The sequence below is a fragment of the Thrips palmi genome, unplaced genomic scaffold, assembly GCF_012932325.1.
Source record: "Thrips palmi isolate BJ-2018 unplaced genomic scaffold, TpBJ-2018v1 HiC_scaffold_1, whole genome shotgun sequence".
NCBI lineage: Eukaryota > Metazoa > Arthropoda > Insecta > Thysanoptera > Thripidae > Thrips > Thrips palmi.
This window is the reverse complement of record NW_023144620.1, coordinates 1,999,581-2,013,260: the sequence shown is the minus strand read 5'-3', so window position 1 is coordinate 2,013,260 and position 13,680 is coordinate 1,999,581. Positions and strand designations below refer to the sequence as shown.

The window sequence follows — 13,680 nt, the reverse complement described above, 5'->3', positions numbered from 1 at the left end:
ATCCTTCGGAATGAGGTGACTGCTTGGCCGACTGCAGTCTTGTCTGCGCTGCGCTCGGCAGAGGAGTTGACCCGAGTGGACCACTCAGAGTCCAGAGTTAGAGACCCTCCAGGGAGGATCTCTACTCGGAGTCCTACGTGCCGAGAAGCACGTCCGAGGCGGTCCCAGTCCCAGGCCTGTTTGTCGCCGTAAGAGTGGTCACCGGTGGTCACTGCATTCCAGAGGTACGTTTCCTTCCCACTACGCGGCCGCTCCGTTTTGGTCGCTGAACTTTGGCCTCCCGGCCCTGCATCGCGCTCTGAGAATGACAAAATTTGGCACTCCAGTGGCCTGCCAAAATTTAGCATTCTCAGAGGGCGATCCGGATCTAGAAGGCCAATTTTCCGCACTCGTAACGGAGCGCCAGTAGAGTGGCAAGAAAACTCACTCACGAGTTTGCATTGGAGGCTGCGCGAGAACGCTGCAGGCGGTGGCGTTGGAGTCCATGGATGGGCCATGCGTCGGACGACGACATCTGGCTCACTGTAGCGCCTGCCAAGTGCCGGGTAGGCCACCAGCCCGCGAACAACACACCGGTGCGTGGATGGTGGCCTACCTTGCGGCTGGCAGGCGCTAGAGGCCGGCTGGCGCCAACCTTGACCTTGCCCGCTCGCGTCCAGCCGTCTGATTCCGAACACTGCTTCGTCACTCTGTCTCTCTCGCACCCCTACGGACCGCCCCATGAGTGCGAGAGAGACAGAGCGACAAAAGCAGTGCTCGGAATCAGACGGCAGCGTCCAGCCCACACACACAGCGAGGCAAGCACGCCACAGTTGTCTCTGTCAAGCGGCAGCAGCAGAGTCGCTTTCGTCGCTCTGTCTCTCTCGCACCTTCACGGGATGCCCCATGAGAGAGAGGCAGAGCGACGAAAACGACTCCCGGAATCCGTGTGCAGTGACACCAGACATCGGATCTTTGTTCACCCATTTCGGATTCTGCTGCCGAATCCGCATCTTTACTGAGGCCTACCGCGCTTTGATACTGAGCTTGCCACTGCAAAAAAAAGCGTGAAAAACTTGCAAAAAGAGACGCTTTTATTGCGGTTTTTTGTAGCGGAGCTTCGGCGGGTGCCCATCCATCGGGCACCCTGCAGGTGCTGACACAAATCGACCAAGGCCGCCAACACCCGACGAGCTCGCTGCACAGTGTGCCTGCGACGGGACGGGTCACTCGGGCGCGCCGAGGGGGTCGCCTGCCTGCCCGCGAAAAGAACACCGCAAAAAAAACCGTCAGCAGGTTGAGGGAAGTCCCAGACACCAGAGCTGTGGCCCAGGCCGTCCAGGCCGCCCAGCCGTCTGATTCCGAACACTGCTTCGTTACTCTGTCTCTCTCGCACCTCTGCGGACTGCCCCATGAGTGCGAGAGAGACAGAGCGACGAAAGCAGAGCTCGGAATCAGACGGCAGGCCGGCCGGCCGGCGCTGGTGGTGGGAGCGGGGCGGGGCAAAGTCCGGCGCATCAACGAGCTTGAAAAACAAAAGCAAACGAGAACTAACCACTCGTCCACACTCGGCAGTGACAACACATCGCTTCGAGCCGCACATGTGCGCGGCCCGCCGGCCACTATCACTGTATGCAGACTGATTCCGAGAGTCGTTTTCGTCGCTCTGTCTCCCTCGCACCTGCACCGGGCGCCCATGAGTGCGAGAGAGGCAGAGCGACTCCCGCCTAACTAGCCGCCGCTCGTCGTTTTCGTTGTCTCGTTGCCGGGTCCGGCGGCCCCTCCGCAGTACCGCAGCGGCCGGTCGGAGGAAAAGATCGATCACCGATATTACAGTGTGACTGCTTTTCCTCGCTGCTCGCGCACCTGAAGCAGAGGAGCCGTCGGACACCGCAGCACCGCAGCAGCTCTCGCACACTGCTCTCGCACCAACGGCCGCGGGGTCACGCAGCCACGCGTAGCCACGCGTAGCCACGCGCAGTGTGCCCGCCCAGGTGGACACGTGGTCTGTCAAGTTAAGGACGCGCGTCAGACGCGCGTCCGGTTTGCGCTGGCTGCTGTTGGAGGACTTTTGATCCATGCATTGCATTAAAGTTGTTTAACCCGTACCTTTTTGGAAACGGGAGATGCCACGGATTCTCGTATTGCAAATAAAAGCGTGCATAGACGAATTACAAGGTTTCAAGTGACACAGGAACGGTCACACATCTCCGGCTGCATCCGGATAAATGGATTGTCGGGCTCCCATCCCTATCCCTACCACTCGTTTGCAAATCAAAGCTGGGAAATTCAGGAAATTGATAACGATATGGATGAATTGGAGCATTTTGATGACACGACAGTAGGTTAGGTTATGTTGGTATTATTTGCTCTCTAATGGGTTGTACACATATAACGTACTTTGGAACATCTTGTCACACACAGGGTTCGATCAATGGAAGTTATTTTACAAGACAAAAAGGAAAGTAGAATGAAAACCGTCAACAATTCACCAAAATACTGATTTATTAACTAAACAGCTAGTTGTTATCATAGACAATCAACTTTTCAGACTCAGGACCAGCTGTTGCGACCGTTCCTGTGTCACTTGAAACCTTGTAATTCGTCTATGCACGCTTTTATTTGCATTACGAGAATCCGTGGCATCTCCCGTTTCCAAAAAGGTACGGGTTGAACAACTTTAATGGATCAAAAGGATCAAAAGCCCTCCAACAGCAGCCAGCGCAAACCGGACGCGCGTACGCGCGTACGCGCGTCTGACGCGCGTCCTTAACTTGACAGACCAACGGACACCGGCCGGCCGGACCGGGGACCGCCCACACCCCGAGGGTCTCCTCCTCCTCGGCCGCGGAGAGAGGCGCGGTGACGTGCGCGTCGCGGGGCCCGGGGCCGCTCAGTCGGCAGGCAAGGGGGCACCACCGCGGAGCTACCGTCTCGTCGTGTCTGCACTGGTAAAACAGAGGAACAGAGGCAAAACGACGCCAAACCACCCACAGTGGGCCGCCGGAAGACCGGTGGAGGCGGTCAAAACTGAAGACGCGTTTTGAGCTTCAGATTCGCTGGATGGGACTCGAACCGAACGTGTGACCCCACCAATGGATTGCCTTCCGAACGAGGAATCCATTTGGTGGGGTCACACGCTCGATTCGAGTCCCCTTTAGCGACTCTTGAGCTCAAAACGCGTCTGGAGTTTTGGCCGCCTCCACCTGTCTTCTGGCCCACTGTGCCACCCCAGAGAGAACGAGCAGGTCAATGTGAACCGTTTATGAGGTCTGAGGGTCTCATTCTGACGTCCCTATGACATCCTTTGGCATCAGACTGATTTCATTTGGACTGACTAGCTGTTTTCCCTGGGTTGGAAGGGGCGGGGCGTGAATTAGTGAAGGACTTCCAGGCAAAATTGTGATGCCCTTTTTTGCTCGTTTCCCCTTCAGGCCCTTAAACAGCATGAAGGACTGCCTTTGTTTTTTCCAGTGTGGGCCGTCCTCGCCGACGTCATGAGCCTGGCGGTCGCGAGGCAGGTCGCTGCCGGGGCCCTTCGTGTCCTGGAGGGCGCGCCCTGCGTCCTCCGCGGCGCCGAGGGCTGCCCTAAGGGCCGCTGGCCCGAAGCGCCCGAAGGGCCCGAAGGGCTGGGCCCAGGGGGCGGGGCTGGCGGTGGCAGAGCCGAGGGCAGTACACTCCTGGACCGGGAACCCCCACTGGCAGTCTCTCCGGACTTACAGCACGGACTCGAAAGGTGTCAAGGTACTTACAGTGGGCCCAGTCAAGCGGCACAGGCCCTCTTGATTGTCGGCGCACTCTATGCTTTGGATCACTAGGGGTCAGTTTGGGGAAGACGAGTTTAAGAAGAGTACAACACTTACGGAGCTCTTATCTTGACTTTTGAGCTATCCCTAGACCAGTTTTTTTCAACAAAAATTTGAGTGTGAACTCTTTATATGGATGTCGAGGACTGTGCAGTAGGCCGCAAGGGGGGTGCACTTTTTTTCGTACCATGTACTTTTCTTCCCCAGTTTACCCCCAGCTCTCTCATGTATTTTCATGCGACTCCTGCTTGTTTCAGGCGTGGGCAGGGGAAGCAGAATTGTGCAAAGAGTCGGATGAGGTTGTGTTGAGGACCAAGGATGCAGATGATTTGAGATTTCCATTTGTCTGGCTAAGAGACAACTGTCAATGTAGTGCTTGTTTCCATCAAGATTCCCAGTCAAGAACCATTGATCTGGAGTCTTTCGACATCAATTCAAAACCAAAGCTGGTGAAAGTTAGTACTCCCTGAACTATTCCCTTTTGTTTGTTATTAGAGAAGATATGCCACAATGAATTTTTATTCACAAGGTTGTCGGTAATAAAATTCATATTACCTGGTTGGATGGCCATATAAGTGATTACGATTTTGAATGGCTAAAAGAGCGCAGTTTTCAATCGCACTCACAAGAGTCATGGCTGACAAGTATGTATCGATTGCCAAGAAAGACTTGGACTGCTCAGTCCTTCAACAAGATCTTGACTCGATACAAGTTCAGTGATGTTTTAAAAAGGTCTGCACCTGTTGCCTTTTATGAACATTTTTTAAAAACTATATTATATTGTTTTTAATTTATATTGTCATTTTCAGTGATGCAGTTCTATATAACTGGCTTGTGAGCCTTGCTACTTATGGTGTAAGCATTGTTGAGGATGCACCGGCTGAAAGTACCACAGTTCGCCAGTTAGCAGAGCGAGTGGCATTTATTCGGAGAACACACTACGGGCAAGTGTACCTGGATCCATCCAAGACTAAAATGCAAAACCAATCAAGTAGAATACAATTCAGTTTTTGTTTACAGAGAAGAATTTTCTGTACGTGCCAAGCCAGGTACGACTAATGTAGCCTATTTGTCAGCAAATCTACAACTGCATACAGATCTTCCTTACTACAACTACAAACCAGGGGTGAGTTGATGCAAGGTTTCCGTTTTTCTTAAATTGATTGGTGGCCATAGGTATGGAAATTAAAGCATATTTTGATACTGAGTGATCATCTCACCGATGTTGTTCCAAGGTGAATCTTCTCCACTGTTTGGTCCAAACAGAGAGTGATGGCGGTTCCAACCTGCTTACAGACTCACTTGCTGTAGCAGATTGGCTGAAAACTGACTTCAACAGCTCATACCAGGCTCTAACCCAAACTGTTGTGGACTGGAATGACATTGGACAAGAAGATGGCAATTATTTCCACAGTATTCACCGAGCCCCAGTTATTTGGTAAGAAATATAAAAGATTGGATTTACTGGAGGAAGTGTTTGTTGTTGCAAAGAATGCTAAGCAACTGTTGCTAATATCTCATCGTGAACAGCGAAGACCGCTTTGGAGAGATTGAGCGGATTAATTTTAGCCAGCCTCAGCGTGATTCCCACTTCAATGTCCCATTGGATAAAGTGAAACTGTGGTATAAAGCCATGGACAAATTCACAAAGGCTATCATGAGCAATGATTACTGTGTCACCTACAAAATGGCAGAAGGTACTTTAGACTTTTCTTCTTCTTGTATTAAAGAAGGTTTGTGTTTAACAGACAATGTTTCTGTAGGCTGAAATATTTATCTTTCGTGCAGGAGAAATTCTAACTTTTGACAATATCAGGCTTGTACATGGCAGAAAAAAGTACGACGACTCTGGAAACTCCATACGGCATGTGATTGGAGGCTACTTGGACTGGGATGAGATTTGGTCACGTATTAGGGTCTTAAAGAATGTGTGACAAAAGCAGCATGCCCATGTAAGAAAATAAGAGATGAGGGCAAAGTGAAATAACAAAATAATTTCTTAAATTTTTTTAATCTTATTTCTGTCTACTTAATCCTAAGACCTTTACATGCATCACAGTTTGAATTCCACCAAATCATATGTATAAAATATACAATTTTGGCAAGACAAATAAAATGTATAAATTATTCAGGAAAAAAATGACTTTATAAAAGTTCATATGGAAATTATTTCCCCATTATTTTACATCTCCATGTGAGACTTACCTTGCATGTTAGTTAATATTGCTTTCCTCAACCTCTGATACATTTTTAAAGCTGTCCAGCAGATGGAATAGATATAGAAAAAAAAGGTCAGAAGCAGATTCTTTAAACTTTCCAATAGCAATTTTAAACATGAGTGATAATGTTTTTCATAACAACAATCCACATCATGCACCATGAACTCGTCTGAAGTCAAAATTACATCAAGAGAAAATTACAGTAGCTGACATTAAACAATTACAGGAAATTAGGGTACAAAAAGAAAAGCTCCAACCCATTTAACGTCATCAGTAGAATGCAATTAGTTTGTCACAGATGTTTCAGAACAATTTGGCAGGATAAAATAACCCTTTCAATAACAAGCTACACATTACACTCTACTAACATGACAATGAGTACAAATGCAGTAACTTTTTTGAGGTCTTTTGATTCTATTCAAAAGACGTTATACAGTAATAAAATAATAAAACAAAGATATATTTTTAAAAACATAAAACGTTGATTTGTACAAAATTTGGTCAAAACTAATAATCTGAACATGTATTAAACAGACTGCTTCCTTTACCACAAACTAATAAATGTATTATTTCATGGAAAAAGCCGTCTTACACTTTGATTAACTGAGGAAGCTTCAAACAAATCATCAAGAATTATCTCCAATCACCAAAACAAAGATACATAAACAGAGAAACTATGACAACTCCAATAAAGATGATAAAAGGAAACAATTTTACAGATGAAGTGGGGCACACTCCAAGAAAAAAGGGTAAGATATGAATACCACAAATACAATTCTAATAGTAAACTGTGACCACTCTGATGTGGAAGAAAAGTATTGATGGAAAAAGGAAAAAAAAACTTCAAGGAAGTTACAGCAATTTTGAGGGTGGTTTGCACAAAAAAAAGTAAAGCTATTATACAGTTACTGTCCTTGTAAAAATGACAAATCTTAAAATTGCCGAGTCAATCAATGGACAACGACTTTTTCTGTACTCAGACTCGAGTTCAGGGGAACACAAATATGGATTGGTGGTATGAATACCACTGAAAACATTGAAAGGTTCAGAGAAGGACTTGGGTAGGGCCACCAATGGGGAGACAGTGGAGGCCCTCAGCAGGAATCTTCACGATGTTCTTCTTTAAGGAGACTGTTTTCCAGCAGCACCGTCATTTTCCAGACTGGCCCGGAAGGATGAACCCGGTCAAGCCTGGAACTGTGCTGGCAGCTGCTCCCAAAGAACTTGCAGACATTTTCATCTTGGATTCAGCTGCAAAGGACTGGAACACATGCTGTTGGAAACCAAGTAGCAGAACCTAACTACCTCAGCCTGACAGAAACTGCAACGCTGAACAAATGATTGTGAGCAAACAACGATGGCGAAGGAATGATGGGAAGAATGACAGACACCAGATGAAGCCACTGGTCACTTCTCTGGAAGACAGGCAACCCAGGGGTGATTGTGGAAAATAATATGTTTCCTGTCACTTCAAGAAAGTGCTTCTCTCTTCTTTGGTCTTCATTTCTGATGCTGCGTTAAATGAGTCTTCATTATCTTCACCAACCAAAAGTTTGCTTCACTTGTAATTTGGTTTGTAAAGAAATTTTGATGAGTGGTTCTTTTTTCTTCTCACTATTAGAAGGAAAGTACCTAAAGAGGTGTCTTCCACAAAATTGAATTAAAGCCATTCATGGAAGATAGAAACTGATGAATTCCAGTTTCCCCAAATAGTACAGTTGACACAAACGAATCTTCCATAACCAAATCCTAAACAAATAGTGCGGTGGTGAGAAAGAACAGGAACAATAAAGGACAGGAGGGGGAAATGAAAAAAAAGGAGGAGGGACTGATGAAGTGAGTAGCTTATATCGACTTCTGCAGGACAAACGCTGTCCCCTTTCTTGTTCGTCACTTCAGAGGGAAGACATTTTTCTTCAAATGCAAACTTTTAGATGAAATCTTCTATCAAAATCATGATAATAGTACTCTTGAATATATTCTTCTCGATAGGTAGAGTAGTATGTACGCTACAGCCTTAAAGTCAAGGTATTTCATAAGTGAATGACTCCCCTTCAAAATGGTTATAATAATCCTTACCACTTCAAAACAAAGTGTGCTTCGTTGATTTGTATTGTCTTCTTAGTTGGCCCATCCAGCTGCTTCTCTGACGATCTTCTTCCAATTCTTCGTTCCACATTTCTTCTTATTTCTTCGAGACCCTCAGTTAACAAGAGCTGATGATTATGGTATAAGAGCTGACCATGCTGATGGCTGTATGTACACATGTACTCTGAGAATTGTAACTTAAAAGAGGCTTCACAGAAGTCCGTAATGACTGGGTGATGAGAGAATTGAAAAGAGTGTACTTTCAACCATGCAACATCACCACCCCAGCTGTCAAGGACTTAAAAATTTGAAAGCACAGCTGCACTAGCCTTGCAGTCAATCTTGCTCTTTTCATTGTCATATGTGAAACCGAAGGGGGTCAAGAACTCTATACACTTTTCCTCGGACACGAAAGCCAATTCTGCAGTCACGAAACTGATGGGCAACAGTTGACGGTAGCTGAACACGTAAAAGAAAAAGAGATTTTGTTAGCGAAAATCACCATACAATTTAAAATCAAAATTATGAGAGCATCGATGAGCAGAGTAGATGGGAAGTTCAATCCCAAGACAAGGGCTCCCGAATTCTACCTAAGATAAGAAAATGCACATGCAAAATAAAATTGAACAGCAAGTTAAATAAGCACCTCTGCAAGTCAAAATGCAATGAGACATGACAGAACAAATGATCAACTCTGGCAACACCCTTATTTGTTCCAAAATTTGGACAAGTCTCAACTAGTGCTCTAAGAGAGCCGCATATAGCAAGTTACATAACTCTGAATGTGACTTGTTCCATCCTATGATGTTGACACAACAAAATCAGAACAAACAGTCCACACGTCATTCATTTTACGTTACTGTTAGTATTTATGAGATCCGTAGAGGCTACTCTCACGGCGTTTACCTTGGATCCACACATAACATGGTGGAGGGTGCACAAACAATGAATTCAGAAAAACTAAGGTCAGAATAAAGTACTTCCATTAGAATTTTGGCTGAGACTGAGAACTCGACACTTTAAAAATTGCCAGGAGGATTATAATAACACTAACTGCAAATTAGAGTATTCTCTACTGATTTTCAAATAAGCATAAATGAATAGATAGAATTAAATATTGGACTTCAGAAACTGACTCATCACAATTTAGTTCAAAATTAACCCTCAACAAAAGAAAATCAAGGAAAATAAGCCAATTCAAATTGAAATAAACCAGTAACGACTGTAATCAATATTTCACCAGAACCCAAGTTTAGCTCAGCCATTCAAAAGATAGTGATTTACCACTGTGCATGTGGCATTTACTTAGTCTCACAGATGTCACAAAGTTACACCATATCACAGACAAAACAGTGATCTTGTTGAGAAGATACAGAACAAGTGACACAATGAAACAAAACACTGCACTGCAGTACTCTGTCCATGTAGTTTTGGTTAAATTGCTTGATTGCTTACAAAATTAATGATAAATATAAACAGACAGCATTCTAGACCAATTTGTAAACTAAATTCCTTGTTGGATAGAATCAAACATTTCATTTATTCATACCACATTCTTACCTTCGACGAATCACTCCTTACCTTCAAGAAAATATGATTTGGACATGTTGCAATTTAACCTAAAATGGTACATCAACTCTCATCCCTTACTCCTTGTCCCATAAGTTAGAAAATAGTAATGGAGATACAAAGAACAATATACACCACAACCACCAAAGGAGTAAGAAATAAAGAGAATTATACCAGTTTATTCATTAGTTGCAAGTAAAAGGAAAATACGTACGATTTTATCATTATTTTAATTGCTGCTCTTCTTTCACGGTCAGCAAACCAGTCCACAAGGAATCCAGCCATTTTTGGAGCAGTTCTATAAAGCCGAAAGAATTTGTGATAATTCCCAAGCCACCATGCTGAACGCATAGCTAAAGCATGAGCTATGCACTCATTTTGTTTTGCTTCAGGAGATAGGGCTGCCATCACAACCGTCAGATCTGTGACAACAAGAAACAAAACATGTTGAACCACACTAAACATATCTTTACAAAATTATTACAGTATAAATATTTGCAAGTGAAGAGTAAAAAATGGACCAGAATCACAAATAATATAGGTAAAACCATACACACCTAAATTACTTTTAGTGAATATATAATACAATATCCTATAGGCAGTAAATTCCAAAATATTTTCGCCACCTAAATCAGCATAAAGCATCTTCAGTTGAGTCTGACACTGATTGAATTCTTCATGATCACCTTTTTCAAGAGCTATGCGAGCATGGGTTTCATACACTAATACTGTAAATTGATCTCTTATACCTGCACCTATATAAAAAGAGAAATATATCAGTAGCACATGTAAAATTTATAATTATATAATAATGCAGTTGCTCTCTGAATGAGATATTAAAATACTTACCGTCAGGTCTTGCCTAATTGATTTTAATTGATCACAGGATGCATGGTAGTCCTCTGTCTTCAACCATTTTTCTTTTGCTCTCATCAAAGCTTCTTTCAAGACTTCTACAGGTCGGACTTGGGAAGGTTCGGGAGCCTGAAATTGCATCAGATGTCAGGACATTTGCTTTCAAAACATATACTTACAAGTCATAGAATTTCTTAGATGAAGTACTTACTGATGTCAACCGAAGATATCTCTTCTCCACTTCCTGACATGTGCCAACAACATGACACTCTGAAAGATCGAAATCCCCATCAGGATCCTCAGAGAATTTTTTGGTTACACTGATGCGTTTGTGTCGGTTATTTTGAGGAGTCAGAAGAGCAGAGGGGTTTGATGGGGATTTAGTGATGGCACTGAATCTTGCTGCTCTTTTTTGAAGTGTCTCTGAATTACCAAGCTCTTCAGTGTTGCCACCAAATTCAGAGTAAAAGTGAGCCTTCAGAACTCTGCAAGAAAAACAAGATAGATTATTTCTACAAGAAACAGACATTACAGAGAATTGTGACACATAGAGTTGAACTGTAAAACATACCCCTTTGGATGATTTTTCACTTTCTTATTCAAAGCAGCACCACCTCTGCCTTTCCCTTGGAAATTGATGCGGTCCCCAATCCGACCTCTTCCTTTACCCTTCATAACTTTGAGACTCTTGAAGTCATCACCACTACTAGAAGAGCTGGTACTGTTAAAAGAAAATATACTGGTCAATTCAACAAATACAATTCATTCTTGAACACGAAGCCAGAAACAACAAGTACTTCCAAAGCTGACGAAGCCTTTGGTTCAAAAATTCTTATTACCTTCTCTTCCGCCGACGGTGTGAACCATGAGAAGAATTTGATCTTGATCGTGACCTGGAATGAGAGGACCTAGAGCGTGATCTAGACTTAACCCTACGTGACCTAGACCTACTCCTGGAGCGTGATGGGCTGGGGGAGCTAGAGCTACGCCTTGATTGTCGTCTGATTTGGTTATTTTTGTTGAATTTTCCTAGGCGTGCTCCCATTGAAGGAGACAATCCAACAGGGGTTTGCCTCATTGGTTTTGGCAAATTATTTCTATGCAGTCCAGGAAGAGCATCGGCAGACAAACTTAACAGAAAGAGCAAACCTCATTATAATGACATTGTAAACAACTTCAAAGTTCATACTAGTCATAACTCCTTCACATACTTTGGTAGGGGTTCTTCTTCCCAGTTTTTAGTCCACAGAGTCTTCATATTTGTGGCACTCATAATTTTCCCTTTGAGAATAATCTCAACTCTGTCTTTGTCAACAGGAGATAAACACCTATCATAGCACTTTGAAACATAGTTCCTGAATAACAAAGGCCCCAACAAATAAATAGAAGATACAAAAATCTCTGTATTAGTAAAACTAACAACCACAAATACTCCTCCTTACTTCAAACTTTCCGGCCATATTTCTGGTCCAGCTGGGCGAGGTGCTGCTGTGGGTGCAGGGGTGGGTGGTGGCGGTGGCGGCTGTATAACAGCTGCTGGTGGATCTGCTGGCAATGGTGGGGCTGGTAGTGGGGGCAGTGGGGGATCCGCAGGGGGTGGAGGATTCTCCGGTGGAGGAGGATTCGGAGGCAGGGGAGGCATGTTGACATTGAGGGGAGGGACAGAAGACCAGGTTTCCATGCTCTTGTTAAAAGCTGTATTTGCTGCTGCTGCTGCCATTAGTTGTTTCCTAGCCCTTTTCCTCTGAGTTTTGGAACCAGTGATTTGCTTATGTAGTTGCATCATCACATTGGGCGGATAAGGCATGCCAGGCCTTGGACCTGGCTGTTGCGGACTCTGATTGTTGGGATTGAAAGCATAGCCTTGAACCCTATTTTTGTGATTTATATTAAATCGAACAGGAGGATAAGCTGAAACAAATTGCAAACAAAGGCCCACAATTAGATTTAAAGAGTAAAGAGTGTCTTGACCGTAGCAGTGCATTAAAAATTTGAGGGTACATACGATTGTTGGGGACTTGATTGGGAAAGAAGTTGTTCTGGGGCCGTGGTGAGAACCCAGGGGGCAAGCCATTTGATGAAGGCGGAGGTGGAGGAGTTCCTGGTGGCAATGGTGGCAGATCATCCTCCCCAGGGGGGCCGCTCAAAGCTGGACAACTCTTTCCACTTTTGTCTTCCTTAGAACTCTCATTTCCAGAGTCCTTGCTGGCAGGAACAAAACCTTCAACAGAAGAGACAAGAGAGCATGGTAGAGTCATAAGACTATGGATGTATCAATCGGCATGTTTCATTAACATGTGGGCATAGTCCACATGTTATTATTACCATGCATAGGAGGAGCCGGTTCCTTGGGGAGCGGAGGGGCTTGACCTGGAGGGCCAATTTGACCATTACCATATGAGTAACCAGCACCTTGTTGAGCAGCTGGCATGTTATAATACGGGTGTGGGTAGCCATATCCTTGCTGTCCATACCTGAAAATTGAAAACAAGAAAGTATAAGCGGCATTCAAAGTGATTGGTAGGGATGGCTTTTGAGACTCATACAAAAGCGGTTACTCATGGTTATTCAGAATGCTTACCACTGATTGTATTGTGGTGGGTACTGCGAGTACTGTTGCCACATTGGCGACGGGTTTTGGCTTTTGTCCCCCATGGTCCAGAGAGCCAGTCCTGATCAAACAAGCAAAGATTTCAACAGAATGTAATGGGACGCTATAGAGGTTATGTCTCACCCCCTCAACAAACGCGTAGGTGGACGCGAAGAGAGACATACCGTGAGAAGTAAATGAAACGTAATGTTCTGACAAGACAAAACAGATACAAAGGACGTAATACAAAGTCAATGCAAGACACAAAGACGTCTCAAAACTAAACTGCTTTCAGCGCCATTTTGTCTATCAGATGTATGCTATCAGGTTACGACCATACGGTTGTCGGGAGTGACAAACGATTTGTGAACGCAAAAGCGTGCCCACGCACGGAACTAGAGGTATTACTTACAAAGCGTAGGCGAATGGGAACAGACAGGTGCCGATATAACTATTTGGCGCAGTCTAAACTAACTGTTGTCGATCATTCCGAACGCTTTCGTCAACTTTTTTGGAGCTCGGAGAGGGACACGGAAACTATGTAAACAAAGCAGTCTGGCCAACAGAACAACTA

The 13,680-nt window shown here is 44.6% G+C and overlaps 2 protein-coding genes across 2 annotated transcripts; one reads left to right on the top strand and one right to left on the bottom strand.

Moving 5' to 3' along the window:
* Positions 1–3,709: 3,709 nt before the first annotated feature.
* On the top strand, positions 3,710–5,789 carry LOC117643097 (gamma-butyrobetaine dioxygenase-like; the record flags this gene model as incomplete). The annotated part of the gene is made up of 8 exons (XM_034381776.1): positions 3,710–3,799; positions 4,043–4,240; positions 4,315–4,517; positions 4,595–4,729; positions 4,806–4,911; positions 5,021–5,223; positions 5,316–5,482; positions 5,574–5,789. Coding segments are annotated over 8 exons (1,248 nt in total), but the record flags the coding sequence as incomplete, so codon positions are not given.
* On the bottom strand, positions 5,778–13,674 carry LOC117642135 (leukocyte receptor cluster member 8 homolog). Its single transcript, XM_034380013.1, has 13 exons — positions 13,519–13,674; positions 13,098–13,188; positions 12,842–12,990; positions 12,522–12,737; positions 11,959–12,427; positions 11,728–11,871; positions 11,356–11,646; positions 11,088–11,237; positions 10,728–11,001; positions 10,507–10,645; positions 10,219–10,416; positions 9,876–10,083; positions 5,778–8,551 (listed from the first exon to the last, which is right to left on the bottom strand). Exons 2-13 carry the CDS (start codon positions 13,169–13,171, stop codon positions 8,392–8,394), a joined length of 2,472 nt encoding a protein of 823 aa, XP_034235904.1. The 5' UTR covers positions 13,172–13,188; positions 13,519–13,674; the 3' UTR covers positions 5,778–8,391.
* Between the last annotated feature and the right edge of the window lie 6 nt (positions 13,675–13,680).

Excerpts from the sequence above, each read along its gene's own strand:
- LOC117642135 (XM_034380013.1), bottom strand. The coding sequence starts at position 13,171 with ATGGGGGACAAAAGCCAAAACCCGTCGCCAATGTGGCAACAGTACTCG. Across the intron at positions 11,647-11,727 it reads GAAGAAGAACCCCTACCAAA|TTTGTCTGCCGATGCTCTTC; the intron begins GTATGTGAAGGA and ends CTTTCTGTTAAG. Across the intron at positions 10,084-10,218 it reads ATTCACTAAAAGTAATTTAG|ATCTGACGGTTGTGATGGCA; the intron begins GTGTGTATGGTT and ends TTGTTGTCACAG.